We start from the raw sequence: 24940 nt of genomic DNA on the forward strand, positions 1-24940 counted from the left end.
TTTTGTGAAATTTTGTGGTATTTTATATTTTAACTTAAAATTTTTGTTTTTATTTTGGTTGTTGAGAACATTGGTGTAAGCTAAGAATTGGAAAATTAAGGGAAATATGGGAGTAACTATATGAAAAAAGTGAGGATATTTATATAATTTATTTTAGAATTGGTTTTTTTCGAACTTAAGAAAACTTCAAACAAATTGATTAGGGGGAGCATTTTCTTTCTTTTTTTTTTTTTTAAAAAAAAAGAATAAGTCATTTGTCATTAAGAATTAACTATTTTTGTTCAATATTGAAGGTATTTTTGAACTTTTATTAAGTTAAAGATATTTTTGAAACATTTTGAAAGTTCAGAGGTATTTTTTAAAATTTTCATCCAAAACTAACGGCAAATGTATTATTTGAACTTTTTTTTAAAAGTTTAAGGGTATTTTTGAAACTTTTAAAATTTCAGGGACATTTTTTATACAAAGTGTAAAAGTTCAATGGCATTTTTGTTTTATAATTTAATCTTTAAAAAAAATGCAAAAGTAGAAAGAAAAGAAAAATAGATGGCTCTCTAAAGTCATGACAAAAACTATTAATGAGAATTTACTAAATTATATCTGAACCATAAAAATTAAATACAACATTCAAAAGTCAAAGCGAGCATAATTGAACTAACTTATGAAAATATCACGAAATCAATTATTGAAATCCTCCTATTCCATATTGTACTTAAAAATATGGGATAAGTTAAAAATATGGTATATAGGAAAGAAATTACAAAAATAAGGTGGAGGGAAAAAATATTGACAAAAATAGGGTAATAAAATCGTGTACCATTTTTATGTCACCTAACAAACTCGTGGACGGGGTCCACGAGTTTCATATTTTTATTATTTTTTTATTGCTTTTATTATTTTTATTGCTTTTTTATTTAATTGGATAAAAGAGAACAAATCTATTTGAATTTCACCATAAAACAAATCTATGTGAAAAAAAATTAAAACAAATCTATGTGAAAAAAAATAGATTTACCCTTCCTTCGTGACTAGAAATTTGATTCAATTTTTATTTTACATAGACCTTTAAAAAATTGAATTTTAAAAAATTCTCCAAAAATACAAAAAAACACTAAAAAAATTAAAAGAAACAAAAACTGGGAAAAATATGAAAAAAATATATTTAATCTTAATTCGTGACTAGAAATTTGATTCAGTTTTTATTTTATAATAATTTGAATTTCAGAGTAAAGATTCTCCGAAAATGGAAAAAAAAACACAAAAAAAATAAAAGAAGACAGAAGTTAGGAGAAAATGTGGAAAAAAAATAGATTTAACCTTAATTCGTTGTTAGAAATTTGAACGGAAGTTGGAAGAAAATATGAAAAAAAAAAAATAATTTAGCCTTAATTCGTGAACGGATGCACGATTTAGCCTTAAATTGTTGACGGGTACACGATTTATGTGCTGACTCAAAAATCGTGGACCCTATCCACGATTTCACAACTCTATTTTTTGTCAATAGTTTCAAATCAATCCTATTTTTATCAATAAATATTAAAATAACATTATTTTTTTTAAAAAAAAATCTAAATATATATATATAATATTCAAAAGGTTAGTAAAAGGAAATATTAAAACATTCAAAATTATACGATTAGATTAGAAATAAGCTATAAATCTTATAGGAAATAGTGCGCATGTTTGGAATCTTAAGTTAAAAAATGTTAAGCTATATTTGAAGTGCATATTTTGGAAGTATGAGTTTAAGAAACTTGTATTTGGAGTGTATGCTTAGGAAGTGTGAGAATGAAAGTGTAGATTTATAAAGTTTGAGTTTGTAAAATAATTTTTTGTATTTAATCAATGTTTAGATTTTAGATTAGTTCAAACTTGTCACATCTAATTATTATAATATAGTTAAGTTTAAAATAAACTAAAGAAGTTATAAAATTATTTGTTTTTTTTTTTTTAAATAGAGATGTGACTATTTTTTTTTATAATTTTATTTAATTTATTGTTTTAGTAATTTGGTATTTTGATTCTTTAAGATTTTGAAATAAAACTTCATAAACTTTTGTCACTTGAACTAATTTAAAAACAATCCATTTTTTTACCATAACATGCTAACTTCAAATTGAAATAAACTAGTATAAGTCTTAAATTCAATTATTAAAAAATTATAATTTTTTTCCTATCAAATTACATTTGAGGAAAAAAACATAAAGTTTGAGTTTTAATTTTTATTTGGCGCTAAGTTGTTACCAACATTTTAATCCTTTATGTTTTAAAAAATAATATGTTTAAATTGACCAACAAAAAAAAAATGAAAATGTTAAATTAAATTATGGTTTTTCTGTACATATAGCACAAATAAATATACCTAATTATATAATTACATATTAATTAGCTATTATTTTACACAAATGGCATAATTTACTTTTTTAGTTCTTAGCATGTAAGGGAAGTTTCTTGTGGTTATGAACTTTTCAAAATAGTTTTCTTTTTAGAACCTATGCAAATAAGGAAAATATCTCCAAAATTTCGAAAATTGTTACCCTGATAAATGAAAACAAGAATCAACGAGAAACTTTGATGGAGAAACCGAGGTATATTTAATATATATAACACTATATATTTGAATTTTCTATAAAAAAAATCAGTATATATTTAATATGTGCATGAACAATACAATTTGTATAATATATGGTCTTATATACCGAACAATATATTTGATGTATATTTACATTTTTTAGTATATTTGCAAACACGCCAAAAAATAAACAATGGTATATGCGATGTATATTTACATTTTTTATTATATTACTAGTATATTCGACATATAATTGAGATCTCAATAAATAAGTAAGCGATTTTCAACCAGTAAAAATAGAAAATAAATGAAATCTCCTAAAATAAAGGATAATTAATTTTTTACCAAAGAATGAAAGAGAGAATTGAAAAAGATAATATAATAATGATAATAATAATTAAAAAAAACTCTTAAACGAAAAAATGATTAGAAGAAAGAGAACGTGTATTTTAAAAAGTATTATTGTAATTAAACTAAGAGCCTTTTTGGAATTACTTACAAAAATGTTCATCGACGGGATTGTCGGAAGTGGTGGCCGGAGATTGGCCGTCGACGGTTGTCAGAAGTGGTGGTCAGAGTTGGCCAACGATGGGCATTAGAGGTGGTGTCCGAAAGTTGGCCGACAAACTTCCTAAATTAAATTATAAAAAAATGATAACCCACGAGTTTGAATAGTATTGACTATTCAAACTTGTGGAGAAAAGGGTTGGCTTCCTAGATCCTTGCCCCAAAAAAGGATTGGACTTAAAATGCATAACTTATCCAATCCCAACCCTTGAAACAAACACACTTTTTCAGTTGTTAGTTTGAACTTTGGATACATTGTTATGCTTGGTGTTTGCCTAAAAGAAACTATCAGAGGTGGGGTTCTTTTGGGGAAAATGGCATAGATGACCCAAAATAAATGGCAAAAATAGAAAATGGGTACCTTTTTGAAAAATAATGAATTTTGGCCTTCTGCTTATGTCATCAGTGTGTGGAATTACCCTTTTAACCCTAAATGCATTTTTCTTCTATTTTCTTCGTATTGCCGTGTTCTTTTTTCTTTTTTCTTCTGAGTTTCCTCTTCTTCCATCTTCATTTTTTTCTGCGATTCTTTTTTTGAATTTTTGTGCATTTCTTCCCTTTTTTTTTACTTTTGTTCTTTCTTCTTCTTCCTGTTTCTTTACATAGAGCATCAAACATAGAGTATAGAGCATTAGAACATTGAGCTTCAAGTGAACATCTAAATGGAGCATAGAGCGTAGAGTATTGATGATTGAAAATCGAGTAGCATGTAGCTAGTATATAGCATAAAACACAAAACATATAGCATAGAGTATAAAGCATCGAGCATCAAGCACCAAACATCAAGTATTGAGGATCGAGTAATATGTAACTAGTATATAGCATAGAGCATATAACATAGAGCATAGAGCGTAGAGCATCAAGTATCGAAAATTGAGGAGCAAGGATTGAGTATCAAAGATCAAGAAAACTTATGGATTATAGTGCGCAAATGGTTTTCAAGGTCAAATAGATAAATTCTAAAGGTGTTGATATAAGCACAAAACCATTTTTCATTTAATTTAAAAAAGATACTCATATTTCATTTGACTTCTCACAAAGGCCATCCCTTACCCGAAAAAAAACGTTCTTTTGCCCTCTCCTCTTTTATGAAACCCTAAATTGCAGTGGACTGTGCAGGACCTTTTGCTCCCGTACCTTCTTTGCTTCGTCGCGTCTATTGCAATTCGCGAGCGAAACATGCAGGTAAGAACTACACATGAACCTCTTATCTATTGTTTACTATACTTCTTTGTTCCCAATTTTGGGTTGTGTTTCACTTACTTGACTAGTAATTAGAAAGCCCTGCCACTGATTCCAATTTGATTCATTATTTTTTTATTTCGGCTGATTAGAACAATATTATCTTGAGTCCTTAATTACTATTCAGTTGGTTAGTGTCATAGGTGGATGCCAAACCTCTTAATCAGCAATGAGCAATCCATCTTTGAAATTTGAGATTGCTTGTGGATTCCTGTCATTGCTCGAGGTTGCTTTAGATGGGCCGGGCGCTAATGTTGGTTTCTCATATTTGATTCAGGCCAGTGATAGATTTAACATCAATTCCCAGCTTGAGCACCTTCAGGCTAAATATGTGGGAACTGGCCATGCCGACTTAAACAGATTGTTAGTTTTCTATTTCTTTTGAGTCTTGATCTTATATTGCGTTACGTATTAGTTTTTATGTCTGAATTCACATCTTCGTGCTTACAGTGAGTGGGCAGTGAACATTCAGCGTGATAGCTATGCATCTTATGTTGGGCATTACCCCATTCTAGCTTACTTCGCTATAGCAGAAAATGAATCTATTGGGAGGGAACGCTACAACTTTATGCAGGTTGATATGTTTGTCTTTTTGTTTTCTTATTCATATTTTTCCTAGTGAGTTTCCTCGTTTCATTCTTAGTTTTTTTCTTTCATAACCACTTCCTCAGTTAAAAGAATTATCTTAGACGTGTCTTTGTTTCTTCTAGCGTATCCCTTGTAGTTGTAGTTAATCCTGATCCTATCTGGCTGTTTCTGCTTATCATTCTTTTGTACATCTGAATGTAATGATCAATACCATCTGCTGCACTGTGTTAACTTGCCTTCTTCCCATGAACAGGGTCTCCAGTCCTAGTTATATGATTATTGGGTAATTGTTCCTTTTATACATTTCTCTGCTTTTGGTTTTTCATCCCATCCATGTGTATTGTATTCTACACCAGAATAGTGATTCAACTACGTTCACTGTGTGCTGTAATATAAATTTGGACGTGTGTTGCTTTTAAGTTTCGAAATGTGGGGTTATACGTATACCCATCGTTTACCGAGTGTTTTCATTCATAGCAAGGGACGGCAAAATTTCATCATATTTCCTCTGGATATCGTTTTGGACATACTTACGGAATGGTTTGTTTTCCTTTTTTTGGGCAGAAAATGCTACTACCCTGCGGCCTTCCTCCAGAAAGAGAAGATGATTGAGATTGTTATTATTAAGTAGTTTAAATTGTAGTTAAGATTTCAAATGACAAGACATTGTAGGGTTAAACTATACTAGTTCCTCGTCCTTTTTGTTATAAAAACAAGGTCCATTTCATTCATGGTTCAAAAATTGTTTGTAAACTATAAATACATATAATAGGTGTTGGCCCTGTATTATTTTCATGGACTAAAATAATTAAGGAATGGAAATTTTCATTAGTTAATTTGTTTGAATGAATGGGGCCTTCCACAATTCACAGAGATTTTTGGGATGATTTTCCTCCAATCAAAGTGTTAACAATGAATAAGCTTTGAGTTCTTGAATGGCAGGAAAGACTTGCTTCTCCACGTTCATTTGTTAACTTTAAAACAGTGATTACTTCAAATTTAAGAACATTTCTCTCTTTTAAACAGAGATGAAAATTCGAATGCAAGTTTTGCAATTTAAAAATTATTGGAGGTAAAATTTTGAGAGAGTATTTCATTAGATTATTTTCAAAATTAGAAAAAAAACAGACAACAAACATACAACTTTCCTTAGGTTTTTAAAAAGAGAACGGTCGAATGATTTTTTCTTTTAACTAAATAATGTTAAATATTTTACCTCTAACAAATTAGTTAATTTTTTAACAAATTTTAATCTGTCAAGTACACTAAAATAAAAGTATAAAAACCTATTAGATGAAAATCCAAGAACATATTAAATGCTTATTATATTTAAAAAAAACTCCTTAAACACATATTTACACTTGAAAGTTCATGGATTAGATTTGATTTAACCTTTTTTTAATTAATAATTTTCTGAAGTTTGAATTTTGTGTTGAATGGATCCAAGTGTAATTCTACTAAATTAACATTACACCATCAAACGCTAAATTTTTGACAAAATCAATAATCTTCAAATGATGCAATGAATGTGCTAATAGAAACTTTATAAAAATAAAGAAAACAAATCAATAAAAACTTTGAAAGTTCAAAACCTACTATGGAGCTAAAATAAGCAAACACATTCCCCAAAGTTGGAGAACCAAAGTGGTAAAGCTAAAATAAAATTGATGTGATGCCAATTGTTAATTTGACAAAATTAACACTAAAAATAAGAGTACTGGAGTAATATGTTAATCATAACAATAAATAAAAAAAGTAATAAGATTGAAAATGTAAGAATAAAGAAGAAAAAAAAGAAAGAAAAGATAAGAAAGCCAGAGAAGAAAGAAGTAGGCAGTATAGGCAAGGCAACGCTTTTTGTTGCTTTGGTTGTTGTCATAACCAAGCTGGTTTTACACTAAACGGTTATAATTTCTGTTTTAAGTGATTATTTGGTTTTTTTTTAAAAAAGGACCAATTTTAAACTTTAAAAAGTAAAAAAAAAAAAAAAAAAAAAAAAAAAATGTAAAACCCTCCTGGTTTCTGCTTTCGTTTATTGAGTTCAATTTTTGGTTTATTGAGTTCAATTTTTGCTACGGTTCCGAACCTAACCAGTCGACCGTTACACCGAACCTAACGCTAAGGCTATCCCCTCCCAACCCTACTCTTCAAATTCTCTTCCTCCAACTTCCACCTTCCTTCAACGTTCAACCATGGTCTCCAACTCCAAGATCATCAAAAGATCCCCCACCAAGCCCTTCCGCCGCCACCGCCGCAAGTCTCCGATCAAGAATGCCTCCTCCGCTGTCGTCGCCACCATCCACCGTTCTCTCTACACCTGCCACCGCCGTCTTCTCAAAATCTTCTCCAAGTTAGCCCGTATCAGCACCCCCAACCGCCACAAAGGCTACAAATCCTTGAGGAAAACCGCCTCCACCTCCTCTGAACCCGACATTGTCCGAACCCTAGTCTTCGACAACGGCCTCCTCCCTCCTCTCATTTCGCCGGCCAAGCGGACCGTTCTCCTCGACCTCGATGAGACTCTGGTCCATTCCAAACTCGATCCACCGCCAGAGAAGTTCGATTTCGTAGTCAGGCCGAAGATCGACGGCGAAATACTCAATTTCTATGTGCTCAAACGCCCTGGCGTGGACCAATTTCTGGAAGCCCTAGCGGATAAATTCGAAATCGTGGTGTTCACAGCGGGGTTGAAGGAATACGCGTCGCTCGTGCTGAACCATTTAGACAAGAAATCGGTGATCTCGCACAGGTTGTATCGCGATTCTTGCAAGGAGGTGGAAGGGAAATACGTGAAGGATTTGTCTGAAATTGGGAGGGATTTAAGAAGAGTAGTGATTGTGGATGATAATCCGAATGCTTACGTTTTTCAACCGGAAAATGCGATTCCGATTCCGTCGTTCATCGACGATCCGACGGACATGGAGCTTCGGAAATTGGTAAAGTTTTTTGAGGTATGTGAATGTTATGATGATATGAGGGATGCTGTGAAGCAATATCTGAGTAGAGAAGAAACTTGAAATTACTGAAGTTTGTTTGTTGATTGAAATGATATGATTACTAAAAATGTAGTTGAACAGTGAATGTTCAATTTCAAATGAAAAAGGAACATCTTCCTCTTTATGTAATCCAAATTCAATCCATAATACATAGATTTTGCAGAAGAGATGTTGTTTCGGCTTTCTTCATCGTTATGAGTCTAATCATTGATTTGATCAACACTTTGTGGTATTGTTTCAGCTGGGGGGAATAATAATATTTTTAGCAAATAACGTATAGATCATGTGCGGGATATTTTTCCAATTTCTATTTTGTCCCTAATGAGGTCGCTTATTTTGTGGTTCGTGTTCTTATAAATACATGGTAATTGTTGAAGTTGAAATAAGGATATATAGTTATGAATATAGTGCTATTATCGAGTTATTGGATTTCAAACCAATTGATTCAATAAAAAAACTAAATAAATGAAACCCTAAATTGTAAAAGTGTGAGTGATTTCCATTTAAACAAATAATTCTCAAGATTTTTCTCCCCAAATATCTGTTTGGCATCTATTCTTTTTCTACATATTTGATTTTATCTAACTATTCAATTTCTTTGATTATTTATTACAATATTCAATTTTATCTATTTTTTTTTGTTTGTTTATTCATATGGTTATTAGATTCAATTTTATTTTTTCCCCATATTTTTATATAGTTTTTAGTGTATATTTTTATTTCATTTTATCTCCTATAATATTATTATATTATTATACAATTGTTAACATTCCGAAAACATTTTTGGTTATTTTACATTTCATTATCTAAAAATTATGTGTTTATTATTAACGCATAAGTAAGATTAAATTTACACATTTGTTTTTTGCTTCTTAATTTCAATCTTTTTTCATTCTTATATTTTGATTTTACCAAATGATTCTGTCTATCATCCATCGATTTTCCTCTTTTCCTCTTCATTTGTTCTTGTATGACAATTTAGTCTTCTTTTGGTTCATTATTATAATCAATTTTTTTTTGGCCAAAGAAGATGAAATTTTGTTCATTGGAGAGAATTAGAGTTAGATACTACGATAAATTAAAACTTCTGCGGTTGCCGGAGACGTTAGAGAATCAAAGTTATGATTTTTGTGTAGTGATTGATTACTCTCTAATGTACTTGTGAATCTTGCAAATACACTATATTGAAATAATAATTTAGCAAAAACAGAACATTCTCTTCGATCTTTTGAACACATTATTAGCAATTTTGGTTTATCTAATTATTTTTCAATTGGTACAACTTTTTGTTACTAGATTTAATTTTATCTAAATCTTTTTTTATTAGTTTAAATATGTTGTTATCAACTTCAAAATGTAATATAAAGTTAATGTATTTCCAGTTTACCCTCAGTGGGCTCGAAAATTAACTAATATACATTTACACCTACAATATAATTGTAACCTGAAGTTATGATATTAAATAATCTACATTTACACATACAATATAATTATAATATGAAATTATGTGATTTTAACCTTATTTGAGATTCTCCCTGATTTTTCTCCAACAATATCTATTTGAATCTATCTTTTGTTATCAAATTATGTTTTATCTTTTTTTTCCCTTCTTTTTTTTCCACTTCTTCATACCAGATGAAGAGAGAGGCATAGATTTAGTTCCATAGGTCAAACCTCTGATGAACTTTTTCTTGTAGGAGAAAACATTTTTCTCCCTATTATTTCTGTTGGCTTTCATTAAAGACTAAAAAATTTGTAGCTTATTAAAGAGGGTGGTGAGGTTGTAGTCAAATTTGTTTATAACACAACTGCTACAGAATTGCAGAAAGTTGTCCGACAGTGATTGCATGATAAAGCTCACCTGACTAGGCTCATTTATGAGACTTCAATTCATCTCAGCGATATTGAATGTTAAGGACATGTTCCCTAACAGATGATTCTTCAAACATCCACGCACTAAAGATGAACTTAAGAGCATCGTACATGGCTTGTGAGGAAGGTTTTCCAAACATGTCACGGAATGATTTCATGATCTGGTATGCAATGATCATGGTCTCATGCTTTTTGGTCAGAACTTTAGATATGCCTGCCAAAATATAGACCTTTTCCTTATCATTGGTCTTAGTCCACCTCTCATAAGCATCATGAACACTTTGTGATGCGTTGTGCCCAGGACTGAAGGAAATTCCTCCGTGAGAACGAATTTGAGTTCATCCCTTACCAAATTGTATTCATCGTATTTTTTTAAGTTGTATAAGTTTCCCCAGTTAATTTTTCGGCGCCAAGCAAAGTAACGATTGAGCTAGACATGTAGATACAAAAACTCATTACTTATATTAGACATTTTGTGCAAAAAAATCATTTTTCATTTTAATCCAATCAATTTAGCAAAGATTAATGAACCCTAACATAATTGAATTTTGCATTGATAAGTTCAGTGATTTGGAATAAATGCCACCTCAGGGTATACATTTATTCCTATCACTGAAGTGAGACACTCTCAATCATTATCCCAGAATAACTCCTTATTCATATAATATTTAATTAACATTTATTTGGTCAATAAATCATTAGTTGCCTTAATTCTTTATCGTAAGTATAACCCTTCATTTTCAACCCTATAACTCTGCTCCAACCAGTCTGCCTCAGGGAAGAACATAATTGGTGCAAATGATTAGCAAGCTAACAAGAGGACCTAGTCGACCTGCAGATCAGAAGCTCCAACGATAGGAGATTAATTGGTAAACTCATTAACCAAATTAATTAATATTTATTAACTGTGGGTACACTCATCTAAAGACCCACAACTGCACTCTTCTCACGGCATATATATTTCTATGTCCACAGATATAGACCAATAACATCAAGTTAGTCTTTCACGAGTGTCCATAACACCTGCTATGTTAAATTACTGTTTTACCCTTGGATATTCTTAAGTATTAGTGCTCCTCTAATGAACAACTTGTTTATGGTCCAACTAATAAACAGAAACTCCTTTCGGGTCAATGAGAGGGTAAGGCTCTTTGTTCAAGTCCCAGAGACACCACTTAAGGGAACACTCATCTACTTACCCTAAAGTCAGGAATGAGGGAGTTCCATCTTATATTATTATATTCCCAGTTTCTCACTCGGTTTTGTCCCCAAAATGGTAGGCTTATTGAGTCAAAAAATTAGCCACTCTCACCCATACAAATCAAAGGACAATCCCTCATGAACAGGAGTTCATAATACACTCAGGATTAAGCCTAATTTGCCTAGGTCATCCAATTGAAATAGGAACCAAACTAGTTAACGGTGTTACATCTAGTGGTTACTATTCACGGTCCGTCTTATGCAAACTCATTGCATAAGATACCTTTACTTGCATGTCACCTATATGAACGTTTTGAATCATTGTGTTTGTATCAAATACAAAATGGGTTATATCCAGAGTGTCACCAAGATAAAGTACCCAACCTTATCTATAAACTATCGACCATTTAGGTTATTTCTTGAACATTAATCTCTATATATCTCCACATATAGTTCAAGACTTATAGTGTAGCCTTAGATGTTAGTTTATTGGATTTAGGGTTATTAAGACAAAATAGAATACAAAACAATCAATAACATTTATTGAATTAACATCAATAAATCTTTATTGAAGACGGTTAATCGATAACATTTACTATCTACGAGTTTTAGGGCATAAAACCCAACAACACTAATAAAAGATTGAAGACAACGAGAAAGAACATAATGAACATGAAAAAATGTCAAAATTAGTGCATGACAAAGAAAAAAGTGAAGGTATAACTATTGTCACATTTCCTATATTGCTTTATGACTTATAGACTAAATATATATTTCTAAACTTATAATTAAGTATTGACATTTCAGGTTATTCAAGAAAAGGCAAATACAAGAATAAATTTTGAAAATGTTAGACCGAAGAGACAGCCTAAACCATCAAAGAAGATATTGGAGAATGCAAATGATCAGAAGATTGCAAGAGAACAAAAGAATGCAAAACATCATAAAAACGCTTCTCCATAATAAACAAGACATTCTCCTAGAATCAAGGATTGTGCCCCTAATTTTGATTTAAAAATCTCCCAGATTTAATAATGTAGTTGTGATTTAGTTTTATGGATACTGTAGTACTTTAATATTGTGGTTATTATAGTACCTTAGTTTTTGTGGATACAATAATATCAGTGATAGAAAAGATCCATGATAGATTTCACAATGACATTAACTTTATATGTAGTTGATTTTGCACATAAATATAGAAAAATATTGGCTCATTAGTTGAATCATTGCAAATTACGTCCCTTTGTCCTTTTTATTTTAAAGTTCTAAGAACTAAACTCTTATTATTATGTATTGGGTAACTAATTCAGTGATAGACCAATATCAATGATAAAAATCACAGTAATATTACTTGAAATTGATGTTGCTTTCTTTTATGTGTACTTGATTTTGTGTTTTTATTCTATAAAAATATGTAGAAATATTTTCACTTTCTATTGAGAAAAAGTTCTAAGGACAAAAACAAATGGTATTATTTAATGGGTCTTGAAGTCTGTAAGTGATAGAATTCAATGACACAACTTCACATTGAATCAGAAGTAAAGTGAATATATATACTACTGACAAAAATGGAAAGAAAATGTTCTATATTCCTCAAGCAGAATATTATGTTCTTATGAACAATATAACAATCACACTGATAGTAAAAAAAATGCTACATCATTGTAAATGGTGGCCACATATACGTTCACATCTATAACAATCATAGAGTAAATGCTACATCATTGTATAAATGGTAAAAATTTACACTTTCTACGGCTGTGACCAGCACGACGATAACGACTGCACTTTGTCTGACTTTTTTGCTCATCAATTGATAATATTCTTTGTTTTCAAAGCCGGCCTACTGGATGCTTAACAACTAGAGGTAATATATACATGTCAATCCTTGTAGGCTTCCAATTAGCATGGTTCCAACTAGACGAACAAAACTATCATGACATGAAATCAAAGTGACAAAAAATACTTAGAAACAAAAAAGTAAGTATTCATATTACACCCACAAAGAACAACAAGTGTGTGGGCATATAGAATTTCAACAAGATCCCTAACACGACAGGTACATGATTTGGTATCTAAATATACCATAAATTGAATACTTCCATTGATCACTTGAAATTCAACATCATTAATTGCATTAACCTAAGAAAAATGATACACATAGACAATAAATTAATTAAGATCCAACTATCTGAGTTTACCAATGATAGAAGTCTATCAGATAGAAGCGTATCCCTGATAAGAGTCAATCATTGATAGATTTTGCTATATTATGCACGAAAAAAGGTAAGAATTATCGAAAAATTTCTTGAAATCTAATGTTTTGTTCATAATTCTCCCTCATCCCAACTAATTAAAATAATTTTCATACAATATGCAACTTTACTTTTATCAGAAAACCATTTTTGAAGTAATTGTCTAATAAAATCGAGTAGTGATGCCACATGTAAATCTCTAGGCTCTTTCAGAACTGCATTTAAGCACTCTGAAACGTTTGTAGTCATCAGTTGATATCTTATCCTTCTACAATACGCATGAGCCCACTTCTCGAAACCAACCTTACTAAAATAGTCTCGTATATTAAAATATATAACCTCCATCCATCTCATATTTAATACAAAATCAGCAATAATATATGCTTTTCCACATCTAAAAAACATATTATCAATAGAAGAGTCCTTATATGTCATCTTTAAACTTCTCAAAAGATGTTACAAACAAACACAATATTCAACAGGTGAAAAAACGTTTTGAACACCTTTTAAAATGCTTAAATGTCGATAAGATATAATAACTAAATATGCTCGATCCCCTAAACTTCTATTTATATTCTCAAAAAACTATTTCTATGATGCATCATGCTCTGAGTCTACAATACTAAAGACAAGAAGAAAACTCTGATTTTTATCATCAATGTTGACGCCATCAAAAGAGTTCCACCATATCTACATTTCAAAAAAAATATATCGTCAACTGATATGTTTGGCCTACAATATTTTCACCCTTTAATACACGATCCAATTGCCACAAAACAATACTCAAAATTTCCCTCAAAACCAACTTCATACGCAATGAATGAACTTGCAATAAAAAAATTAAAAAAAAAAAGGTATATTAAAGACTAATTACATGTTGTTTTATAATAGGTCTATAAGTGATAGACCAAATATCAGTGGTAGATCAATGATATGCTCATTTACCATAAAGTCTACACTGTAGACCAATATCAGTGATAGACTAAATCAGTTAAACAAGTCTATCAAATACTGATTACATACTCATTGAAAACTTCACTGGTGATATATAAAGGATAGGAGAGAAAACAAACCTGAATTCATTTCTTAGCTTCATAAAAAAAAATTTGGGGTTAAAGCATAAGATTCCTTTGCATCACCATTCAATGACTTCATAATATATTCTTTCACCCTCTAAGCTTTATAGTAGCTAACATTTACTCCAAATTTAGTGCACATGTGAATCATAATATCATCCAAAGTCAAACGATCACAAAGGCTAAAATCTTTTATCATACAATCACCAATCAATGATGAAGATGCTTGTCTATGAGAAGTTTGAATAGCATTTATAGAACAATTGTGATTAGCAATATATTTCTTATGTTTCCATAGTTCCCCACTCTTATAATGATATGCACAAACGAACCATTGAAAATCATCTTGTTAGTACTTCAACACAATTGATTTAGAATTTGATCTCACGGTCTTGAACTCAAAATTGTTCTTTATAGCAATGTAGTAAAAGGACTTTGATACTATTTTCTTACTAGAAAATATATCCTTCTCTTTCAAATCGAATGTAGAAGACAAGCTACTAATATGAACATCCGTTAGAATGTTGAAATCATCATTAATTGGAGAAGGAGAAGACACATCACATAGAAACTTATCAATTCCACTATTGGAAACGCCTTCTAAAAGCATATAAGTGGTATGAACAACTAATTGATGTCTTGTATTTTGTTCTTTAACTAAATTCAAAAACCAAGCAACATCGTTATCTTCATGAATTTCAACCACAATTTGAATGTCATTGATACCAAAATCCAATAAGATCGAAAATTGTATTGAAGAAAGAGATGCATCCAATTGAATTTCCTTTAATATCAAACTCACAAAATTCTAAAAACACATAATTTCATCGACCAATGATGCGAGGAAACTTTTAATTTGTTTGAGTTATGGATATGCGTTGATGGTCATGCACTGATCATGCATTACTTTGAAGAATATGCATTATGCGTTAACCGTGTATGCAATGACCAAGCATTCCTGTCACAAGTTTTCTTACTCTCTCGCCAAGTATAACGAGATCACAAGTTTCTCGGGATGATCCGAGGTCGAACACGGGTACTTGCAACTAAAAAATGGTTGTAAAGTAATGCATTTGAGGCGGATAATAAAAATAAAAGGAAAAAAGCTTATTACTATGTGCTACTCCTACTCCTAGCTAAACAGACTGAACAATTGAAGTTTGACTATGAGAATCGATAGAGATGCGGCAACTGTTAACACATAATGAGATGCATGGAGAAGTAGGGTTGGGGAGGAGATTTCACCAAGTCCTTAAGTTTGGTCGCAAGGATAATCCCATCTGGCCACACTAACACATTGTACACCTCTCGGTGATCAACCACATGCTTATATCTCTATAACGCATGGTTGCGTTGAGCATAAGGTTATTCCTATCTCTAAGAGCACTGCTTACTTTGCTTAGCGAGTTTCACTACTTACCCTCTCAGGCAGTTGGTTATAGTTATTCTGCTCATAAACAAGTATTGCAATAGCCTCGCACTAAGAACAGGATTGACTCACTATACTCGCACAACGCACACCTCTCGGTGGTTTGCTACATGCGTCATATATCTATGCCGCATGATTGAGTATGCGATAACTCTTGCAATCTGCACTTAACTCATTGCGGTGAAAGAAAAAGATGATAAAGTAGAAGAAAATGATAAAAATGATGTTGAAGGAATTAAAGAGATGCACTGATTATAAAATGTATTAATGTCTTAAGCCAAAATGTAATACAATACAAAGGTGAAAAGAGAGATGGATGGTTAGATGTAGGCAATCTCTTGCTTCCATCAGATATGTATCAAGATTGTCAATGGTGCAATGGATGGCCGGTGAAGTAGTCCCTCTCGAGATCTATCTCCAACGAAGCTCCGGTCGTCAATCAGAGAAAGTTGTGGAAGTGAAGAACTCTCAAAGACTTTCTTCCTCATGCTCTCGTTTGTGATCACAGGAATTTTCTCCAGGCAAAAGTCCCGAATACTTTGAATTTGGGCTTCAAGGCTCTATTTAAAGAGCTCAAATGCCGACGGCTTTGGTAATGCCGCTCTGAATCACTGTCATTCCTATCAAGGTAGGTGAAATGTCATCGTGATCTTATCTCTTTGATACTCTGTTTCTTCTGAAGTATCAATGCATTCCACCCACTTTGTAATCATCCTCCTATCATGGTTATCACTGTAGTTGCGGCATTTCATGGAAATAATTTTTCTTCATTAAAATCAACGCATGTGATCAACTTTGTGATGGTTTGGGATCAACGCATGTGATCGATTCCTGCGACAACTACAAAATAGACATTTTAACGCAAAATAACGCATGATATAGAGTTAGCGGGGATTTTTAATGTTGATCAACGCAAGCACATTATTCTACATGAATTCTTAGCAAAATTAATGCATGTTCTGCTGATCAACCCTCATAATTCTAAGTAGAAGTCTACAACAGCTTGTATTTCTACAAGCTATCAACCAACACACATTTAGTCTTGTAATTCAAATAATTATATTTATCATCCCATCATCTCCTATGAAACACCACTATTGCAAGCTTAAGCATATTTTCAAATCACGAAAAGAAACACAAACTATAGTTATCACTCTAATGTTATACTCATAACATTAATAGACTTGATAATAAATAGAAAATATAGTTTATCGGTGATATACTAATATCATTGATAGACTATGATATGTATCTATTAGTAGTAGACTCATATTAGTATACTATATTGAAATGAGTACATCAGTGATATGCTCGTATTGGGAAGTTCATGACCGCTTGGAAAAAAAACTAAATCTAAACCAAAACAAAAATTAACTCAAACCAAAGTAGAAATTAACTCATGAAACCTAAAAGGAAATATCAAAGTAGATGTAACTTGTAGAAATCATCAAATTGTCTAATAATATCAACAAATTACAACTAAACAGAATGAAGCTTACAGCAGCACAAATTAAAACAAATTTAAAAAACATAAATGAAATCGAATCCAAAAATTGAGGAAGAATCGTGACCTAGAACTGGGAGGAGAAACAAAATTTGATTAAAAAAAAAAAAAATTAAAAGGATGAAAAAAAAAACTAAGAATAAATCCGAGAAAACTAAGATAAAATCTAAACATACCAAAATCTCAAATGGCAAGTAGAAATCCCAAATTGCAAGAAAAAATTGATGGACGAATAGATGGGAAAATCGAAATTGTATATTCAAATACTCAGAGATTGATTACACGAAGAGATAAGACCAACATCGATTTCATTCTTTAAATCTTGCGAAACATAACATTGATGAAGCTGTAAAAAAGAGAGAGAATCGTGCAGCACATTTACGAAGATGTGAAAAATATCTTCCCTAAATCTCGCGTTAGATAGTTTGCTTTTCCATTTAAAATGAAGGCCATTTTAGGAATAAAAATAAAATGGCAACCGAATTTTCCCCCAAATATTCTAAATCTGCAATTAGTTTTAGAAAATGTTACATGATTGATTATTTATACTAAAAATAACACCCATTATAAATTTCTAGAGATTTTTGTACTCATGATCCTAATTTCAAGTCCAAAATGTCGTTTAACCCAATTTTTGAAATACAATGAACTATAACCTTTTGTTGATGCCATAAGCCACTTGCCAATGCTTTCTCTCTCTCTTTTTATTTCCAAGGTGGTGATTATGAGGAGTGAAAGTGTCAATAAGAGAGAAGAGAAGTGTGAGTGTAAGAGAGTTGGGGAGAAAGAGCCCTAATGTGAGAGCACTATTTGGAATAATAAAATGAGAGCGCAAGCACGATGAGGGAAGATGAGCATGAATATGAGAGATTAAAATGTAAATAATTGAATGCTAAGGAGGAATGAGAAGGTAAATTGTGTCAAACTTTTGTGAAAAATAATAACATGTTAGGTTATTTGTGTAAAAAATAGTAAAGTGGAGATAATTGTTTAATTCGACCTATTTATTTGACTATATGTGTAGAAATTCCATATATATGGTTTAAATACTATTTTTTTATCCTTATACTGACTTTGGTTCATTTTCGTCTCTATATTTTTAAAATGTTCATTTTAGTCTTTATCCTTTCAAGTTTAGTTCATTTTGGTCATCGGATTTTCAAAAATTGATCATATTGATTCCTTCAGAATGAGAAACTATAATAGTTACTTATTGAAAGTATAAAGATCAAAATGAATATTTTAAAAATATACGAATTAAAATAAACTAAAATTAAAAGTATAGAAACCAAAATATATTTAAACATCAGTCAAAATATATATAGAGAGAGATATATTTATAATAAATTATTATTATTATTATTATTTATTTATTGAAGAAAACCCTAGGCCCGATATTGTACTGGCCGCAATAAAGGACATGTCAGGTACCATGCAATCATCATCCGGCCGTTAAAATTTCAACTTCTTCGCCACTTCCGCTACCACTTCCTTTTCCTTTTCTTTCTTTGCCAAATTAATACGTTTTTTTTATTTGAAATCCAAAAAAATAAATGAGTACAATTTCTAAAATTAAATGCTTAAAAATTTTTAATTCAAAATTTTCAGAAAATTAACCATTTTTAAAACTATAACTATTTATCAAGACAAATCTATAATATCAAAAAGTTTCTGAACAACAGACTTCTCAATTGTTAATGCATATTATATAGCAATGGATCTATATTCACTCTCGTTAAACTATAGCTCGTGATGATATATTCTTTGTATTTTAAATTTTTAATATTTATTTTTAAAAAAAATATTGTAATGATTTATTATTAATAGTAACTTTTTTTTAAGACAAAGATGAATGTAGGAGAGAATTTTATACAACAACCTAACCTTTGTAGTATGATTTATTAAAATGAATTAGATAGTTTTTCGCTAAAGTTGATGATAAATTGTTACATAAATTAGAATTAAAAGTGATTTATATTAAAAGAAAAAAGAACGATTTTTATATTTCCTAAAAAAAAAAAGAAAAGAAAAGAAAAGAATAGAAAAAACTTTGATTGTCATACCAATCGCGTTATCTCCCCGAAAAAGGGAATTGCCTTTTTTTCCGATGATTGTTTTTGGGGGCATTTTGATATGATTTCGTGTCTGTATGATAAACTGAGGACTGCTAATTTGTCTGTTAATCTAGGAGCTGACCGATTATAGCTATGGGGGAGTGAAAGCTCGGCATTTGGTAATCGTCTTTTTCTTCAGCTGACGACTTCTTTTTGTAACGACTACGCAAAGATTCATAATACTGCAACCATGGGCCTTTGATTTTTATGTTTCCCAATTATTTGGTTTTGTCGAGCCTGAATTTTCTGCTAAAGTTGACCGCAGGGAGATTAACTTTCATAGAAGTTTCAGTTTGGTGGAAATTTGGAAACCTTGCGGGAAATCCAAGGGCTTTTAGGGTTTCTTAGCATCCAATACTTTCTGAGAAACATCTATGTCATTCCAATTCGGTAAACCCCTGTGAGGTTTTTTATTTTGTTTGGAGGATGTAACGGTTTCTTTAGGTTCAATCAATCCTCTGAAAGCTGAGGCGGAGAATTGAGTTTTTGGTTCTGAATTTTTGTTCAATTTTCTTTGTCTTCCTTGGAATTCTGAGTTTACGTAAAGTGGGTTTATTCCGTGGGTTTGAATTTAGTACTTTATGGTTTGTGATTGGGGGTTTTAAGATTTAGGTCGATGGACGAAGCGCAGGGCAGTTCGAATACGTTGCCTCCTTTCCTGACAAAGACTTACGAGATGGTCAATGATCCTTCCACGGACTCAGTTGTATCCTGGACTTCAGGTAATAAGAGCTTTATTGTATGGAACCCATTGGAGTTCTCGAGCGACCTGCTGCCAAGATTCTTCAAGCATAACAATTTCTCAAGCTTCATTAGACAGCTTAATACATATGTAAGTCAGTAATTAAGTCTACCTATGCACAGTTCATTTTACTGATAAGCAATCCGTTTCAGATTTCTTTTATTGATTAGTTATTGATTTGAATAGGGTTTTAGGAAAGTGGATCCAGAAAAATGGGAATTTGCAAATGAGGATTTTGAGAAGGGTCGGCCAGACCTTTTGCGGAACATCCACAGGCGAAAACCAGTTCATACTCATTCGTTGCAGAATGTTCAAGGACAAGGACTTCCACCTCCATTGTTGGATCTTGAAAGGAAGAGATTCAAGGAAGAGATTGAGAGGCTTAAGCACACTAATGAAAAGCTTCTTCTGGAGTGGCAGAGACATGAACAAGAGCATCGTGATTTGCAGTTGCAAATGCAATTGATGAAGGATCGGTTTCAGTGTATGCAGCAACAGCAGCAAACATTGCTTTCTAATGTCGCTCGTGTTTTGCAGAAACCAGAATTGACGATTTATTTTGTGCCGGAATCGGATTCTCATGATAGAAAGAGGAGGTTGGCAACAGTCACCTACTGTTGCAATGTATCCAGTGCTGAGGATGATCTAGCAGAGCATTCCCATTCAATGTCAAAACAGCAAATAGATTATTCTTCAACCTCAGACTTAAACATGGAGCAGCTTGACAAGTTAGATTCATCCCTAACATTTTGGGAGAGGACCATTCACGATGTTGATCAAACTATCTTTCTACCTAACCTGAGGTCGAATCAAACCAAAAAAGACATTCAAAGCCCACCTACTCCCATACAACTAGATAGGAATCATCAGTCCAAGTCTCATGTTATTGACATGAATTCGGAGCCTGTTGGAAGTATTGCTTCCGATTCCATTGCATCAAGAAAAGAAGCTGGTGAAACTACTGCAATTGCGCGCAACGGGGCTAATGATGGCTTTTGGGAACAATTCTTGACTGAGAATCCTGGTTCATCCGATATTCCAAAAGTTGCATCTGAAGGAAAGGATTCTGATAATGGTAGAAAGAATGAGAGTAAGTCCAGAGGCTTTGGAAAACTTTGGTGGACTGGGAACAAGATAAATAACCTTGCAGAACAGATGGAACACCTTACTCCAACTGAGAAAACATGAAACTTTTTTTTTTTATCATTTTTTAAGTGCTGATGCCCTTGTTGCCCATGTGTAATAAATTTAGGTACTAATGCGATCGATAGATTGTTGATAATGTTGTGCAGCTATAAAGAGATCAGTTTCTGCGACTTTCCCATAAGCATGGTTGTAGGGATTTCTGGCTCATAAAGGTTTTTTCTTTTCACCATTTGATTGTGAATATTAGCCAACCATACAGTAGCTTATGTCTAATTCTTTCTTTTTTACTTAGCCTGAATGTGAGGTTATATGATATCTACAATAGAACAGGCACGATGCATCCGATAGATGAGTGAAGGAAACATCAATGTGGAAGCTCCTTGTCCAACTTTCAAGTGTTTGTACTATATACTCACTTGCAATTTTTCTTTTTCTCCTCTTTGTTCATTGCAATTAGCTTATTTTCATTTTCTAATAATTTCCCATGGTAATTATTTAAAAAAAAAATTGTTAATAAGAAGTGAAAATGTTCATATTGCGTCGATGATAGTTTTTGTTTTGATGATGAGGATGTTGGCTTCAACCATTTGATATAGGGTGGCAGTGAAAAATTCTTGGATGATTTGTTGCTACTTTCAGACACTAGTCAGCATTTGGAAGAATAATATCATAAGCTTTTTTAAAACTATTTGTATGCCAATCTCGTGTGATTATTCACATATCACAGGAACGTTAGTTTTAGCTTACTGCTGCCTTTTGTCTTTTGCAGTCCAAGGTTTTCTTTTCAGAAAATCTATTATTACTTATTGGCTACGTCATGCAGTGATGATCAAGCTATTTCTTGTCGGATTAATCTAGACATGCTCGGATAATGCTAGGTTTTTTCATCTTACATGCTAAGGCATGAGGCTCTTTTGTTGTATTTGAGAGGCCATGGTCGTATCATATTTTGGCCTGTATCTTTGTTCCTATTTAACTGCTTGTAAAATTTGTTTATATTTGTTCGTAAACCAATGTAAAGCTTGATGTACGGCCCTTTGCTTGAGGTTTAGTGTTAAAAGTTGAAGTTGCTGCCTTTGACGGCCAACTGGGTAATGCTGGCAACTCAATATTCCAATTCTAATATCTCCCTTAACAAGAATTTTCTTCACGACTTGATTTGCATTCTAAATTATGCTTTTTCATATTGTTGCTGAAACTGGAAGGATATGATGTTTGGAGGTTCTTATTGTGGATTTATCCATTTTATATCAGTTTTGACTTATCCTATATGGACCTTTTCTTTCTATTTTACCGCATAGGTTTCTACACTTGCAGATTTTTTTCATCATCGAGGTTATTGATGGTGTTTGACTTGTATAAACTGTGGTAACAGATTCGGGTGCAATCTAATGTGGTTTAAACTACAAGGATACAAAATTAGGTTTAGTTTCCCTAATAATTTCCGGTGTGGTACCGAAACATGTCGTAGCTTGTTGGCTTAGTGGGGCAGCTGAGTTAGGCAGACTCAATGCATTCCACAGGTCGCAGGTTCGATCTGTTTTTGTATGGAAAGCAAGGTAATCGCAGCCCGCAGGTGTGGTCTTCAAATCCCCATGTTAAAACACTGACTCTGTGTCAAATAACTGGCTAAGACTTAGCCGAGGTAATATCATGATTCCTGACACATACAGATTATAGTAGTAGGCTTCAAACTATCTGAGTCCCTTCCCTCCCTCCCCAACCCAAAAAATAAGGTCTGCATCAGTATAGTAATGAATAGCATCATACCTGACTATAGGCAATTTTGAGTGCAGAGTGAAACTCGAGTAGCGTCACAGCTGCATCTGCTATCCTGAATAGATCCATTCATCATGGAGCTGCTATTCTATCATGAACTTGAGTAGAATTGAAGTTGTAGATATCGTTAGTGATACTAGAGCTATGGAATCATTTGTCTAAATGGTGATACTGGATTGGAGTGTAACCGCCAGTGAAACACAGGTAATGGAAGAGAGAAGCTACTTTTACCTATTTAAATTTGTTTCTTTTTATATATCTGTGATTTGAGTTTTTTTTTTTTTTTTTTTTTTTTTCAGGTCATGAATCTCATGCTTGCTTTAGGTTAAGCTCGCCATTGAAGTCAGTTTGATCACATATTTTGAGAAAATAAAGAGCAAGTTTGCAGTCGTTTCCTTCAAAAGAAGTGGTTTTACTGTGTTGTTTCAAAATTTGTAGTGAAAGTTTGAGTACTATTCAGTATTTCCAATTTCCATGCAAACTTTTCCTTATAAATAGAGATGGATCAATTTGGGGTTCTTTTTTCTCAGCATTCTAAACTTTAGTATTTTCTTCAATGTTGTATAGTTCAAAGCTGAGAAGTATTTTGAATACTAGAGGGACGTTTGGGACAAGAAGTTGGTTATTATAGTTCTAGGTTATTATAATTAGGTTATGAAAGTTTGTGTTTGGAGAATAAATTATTTTAGTTTGGGTTATAATAGTATGTGTTTTGAGGTATAAATTATTTTAGTTGAGAATGAAACAGTAAACACAGTAGTAATGAATAAAAAAACGATGAAAGTAAAATAATAAAAATTGTAGCAAATAATAAATATCATAGCAAATGAGGGTTTTTGAAATAGTGATGGTTGTAGCTAATTGGGAAATACAAAATAATATTTACTATAGCAAGAAATGGTTATTATAGTTTTATATAGCCTTTGTCTCAAACACATCTTAGGAGTTATGAAAATTGTTACTACTGAAATATTATTCTTTCTCAGTTTTCTTAGCGTGGGATTCCAGAATGATGTACCATATTGAAATGTTATTCTTTTTCAAACTTGCTTCTTTTGATTTTTGTTTTTATAGAAAGGCAAAGTTTACATTGTAGAATTTGTATTAATAGTAATGATGGAAATAGATTTTTATGTACGTATAAAGCATTTGAAAGTACTCAAATTAAATTAAGGTAAGATTCATACACAAATTTGGTTCAAATTCAAACTTTCATAAGGTAGAATTCTCTCTCTCTCTCTCTCTCTCTCTTCAAGAGAATTCCATTTCCACCCTATCCATAATTAGCATAACTTCGGTATTATTTTCAAAACCCAACAGAAACCAAGATTAGAAAACCTATTATAAATTCTGCAATAAGTAATCAAACCTAGTTGTGTGAATTGATTGTGATTAATCTAATGCGTAACTAATAACTACCTTTTTATTTTGTTAAATTTGACGGTAGTTGTTCTGTCTTTTCAATACAAAATATTATTTGACGTAAAAGGGAAAAAAAAACATTATATTATTGTACCCATAAGATGAATATGGGTACAATCCAATCCATCTAATCAGCTCCTTGTAATTACCTATTTTTTTGTCCGCAATATGTCCCCTCTTTTTTGTTTTTCTATTTTATTAAATTTGTTTCATTTTCGTAGAATTTGTCTGGATAGGGGTGAGGCAGTAAGCAACTCAACAGCCACATCCGCCGCAGCAATACATTAATTATTGTGTTTATTTTCCCAACAAAGTCGTTTATTTATGACAATTATTGAACCAATGTTCAAGTTTTACTCAACTTTGATAGTGTCATTATTTGTACCATGCTTCCATTTGCTTCAATTTATTGTCCTTTTACTCTCTCTAGCAGCAA

At 31.9% G+C, this 24940-nt stretch overlaps 3 protein-coding genes across 10 annotated transcripts; all 3 read left to right on the plus strand.

Annotated features, from left to right (window-relative positions):
* Window positions 1–4151: 4151 nt before the first annotated feature.
* Window positions 4152–5815, plus strand: LOC120081761 (uncharacterized protein At4g14342). 2 transcript variants are annotated; one of them, XM_039036917.1, is made up of 5 exons: window positions 4152–4324; window positions 4659–4744; window positions 4832–4955; window positions 5223–5252; window positions 5534–5815. In XM_039036917.1, exons 1-4 carry the CDS (start codon window positions 4319–4321, stop codon window positions 5235–5237), a joined length of 231 nt encoding a protein of 76 aa, XP_038892845.1. In that variant the 5' UTR covers window positions 4152–4318; the 3' UTR covers window positions 5238–5252; window positions 5534–5815. The 2 variants fall into 2 exon arrangements, with proteins under 2 accessions (XP_038892845.1, XP_038892844.1); XM_039036916.1 differs by lacking the exon at window positions 5223–5252 and having other exon boundaries at window positions 4159–4324; window positions 5534–5805.
* Window positions 5816–7084: 1269 nt separating this feature from the next.
* Window positions 7085–8208, plus strand: LOC120081920 (carboxy-terminal domain RNA polymerase II polypeptide A small phosphatase 1). Its single transcript, XM_039037100.1, has one exon. The coding sequence runs from the start codon at window positions 7162–7164 to the stop codon at window positions 7984–7986; it is 825 nt and encodes a 274-aa protein (XP_038893028.1). The 5' UTR covers window positions 7085–7161; the 3' UTR covers window positions 7987–8208.
* Window positions 8209–19324: 11116 nt separating this feature from the next.
* Window positions 19325–23601, plus strand: LOC120081342 (heat stress transcription factor A-4c-like). Of its 7 annotated transcripts, none has more exons than XM_039036112.1 (5): window positions 19325–20247; window positions 20344–21515; window positions 21596–21704; window positions 22073–23286; window positions 23382–23601. In XM_039036112.1, the coding sequence occupies exons 1-2, from the start codon at window positions 20032–20034 to the stop codon at window positions 21343–21345; spliced, it is 1218 nt and encodes a 405-aa protein (XP_038892040.1). In that variant the 5' UTR covers window positions 19325–20031; the 3' UTR covers window positions 21346–21515; window positions 21596–21704; window positions 22073–23286; window positions 23382–23601. The 7 variants fall into 7 exon arrangements, with proteins under 7 accessions (XP_038892040.1, XP_038892038.1, XP_038892034.1 ...); XM_039036110.1 differs by having other exon boundaries at window positions 21596–21700; XM_039036106.1 differs by having other exon boundaries at window positions 20344–22948; window positions 23100–23286.
* Window positions 23602–24940: the final 1339 nt, after the last annotated feature.

Source organism: Benincasa hispida, chromosome 7, assembly GCF_009727055.1.
Source record: "Benincasa hispida cultivar B227 chromosome 7, ASM972705v1, whole genome shotgun sequence".
Taxonomy (NCBI): Eukaryota; Viridiplantae; Streptophyta; class Magnoliopsida; order Cucurbitales; family Cucurbitaceae; genus Benincasa; species Benincasa hispida.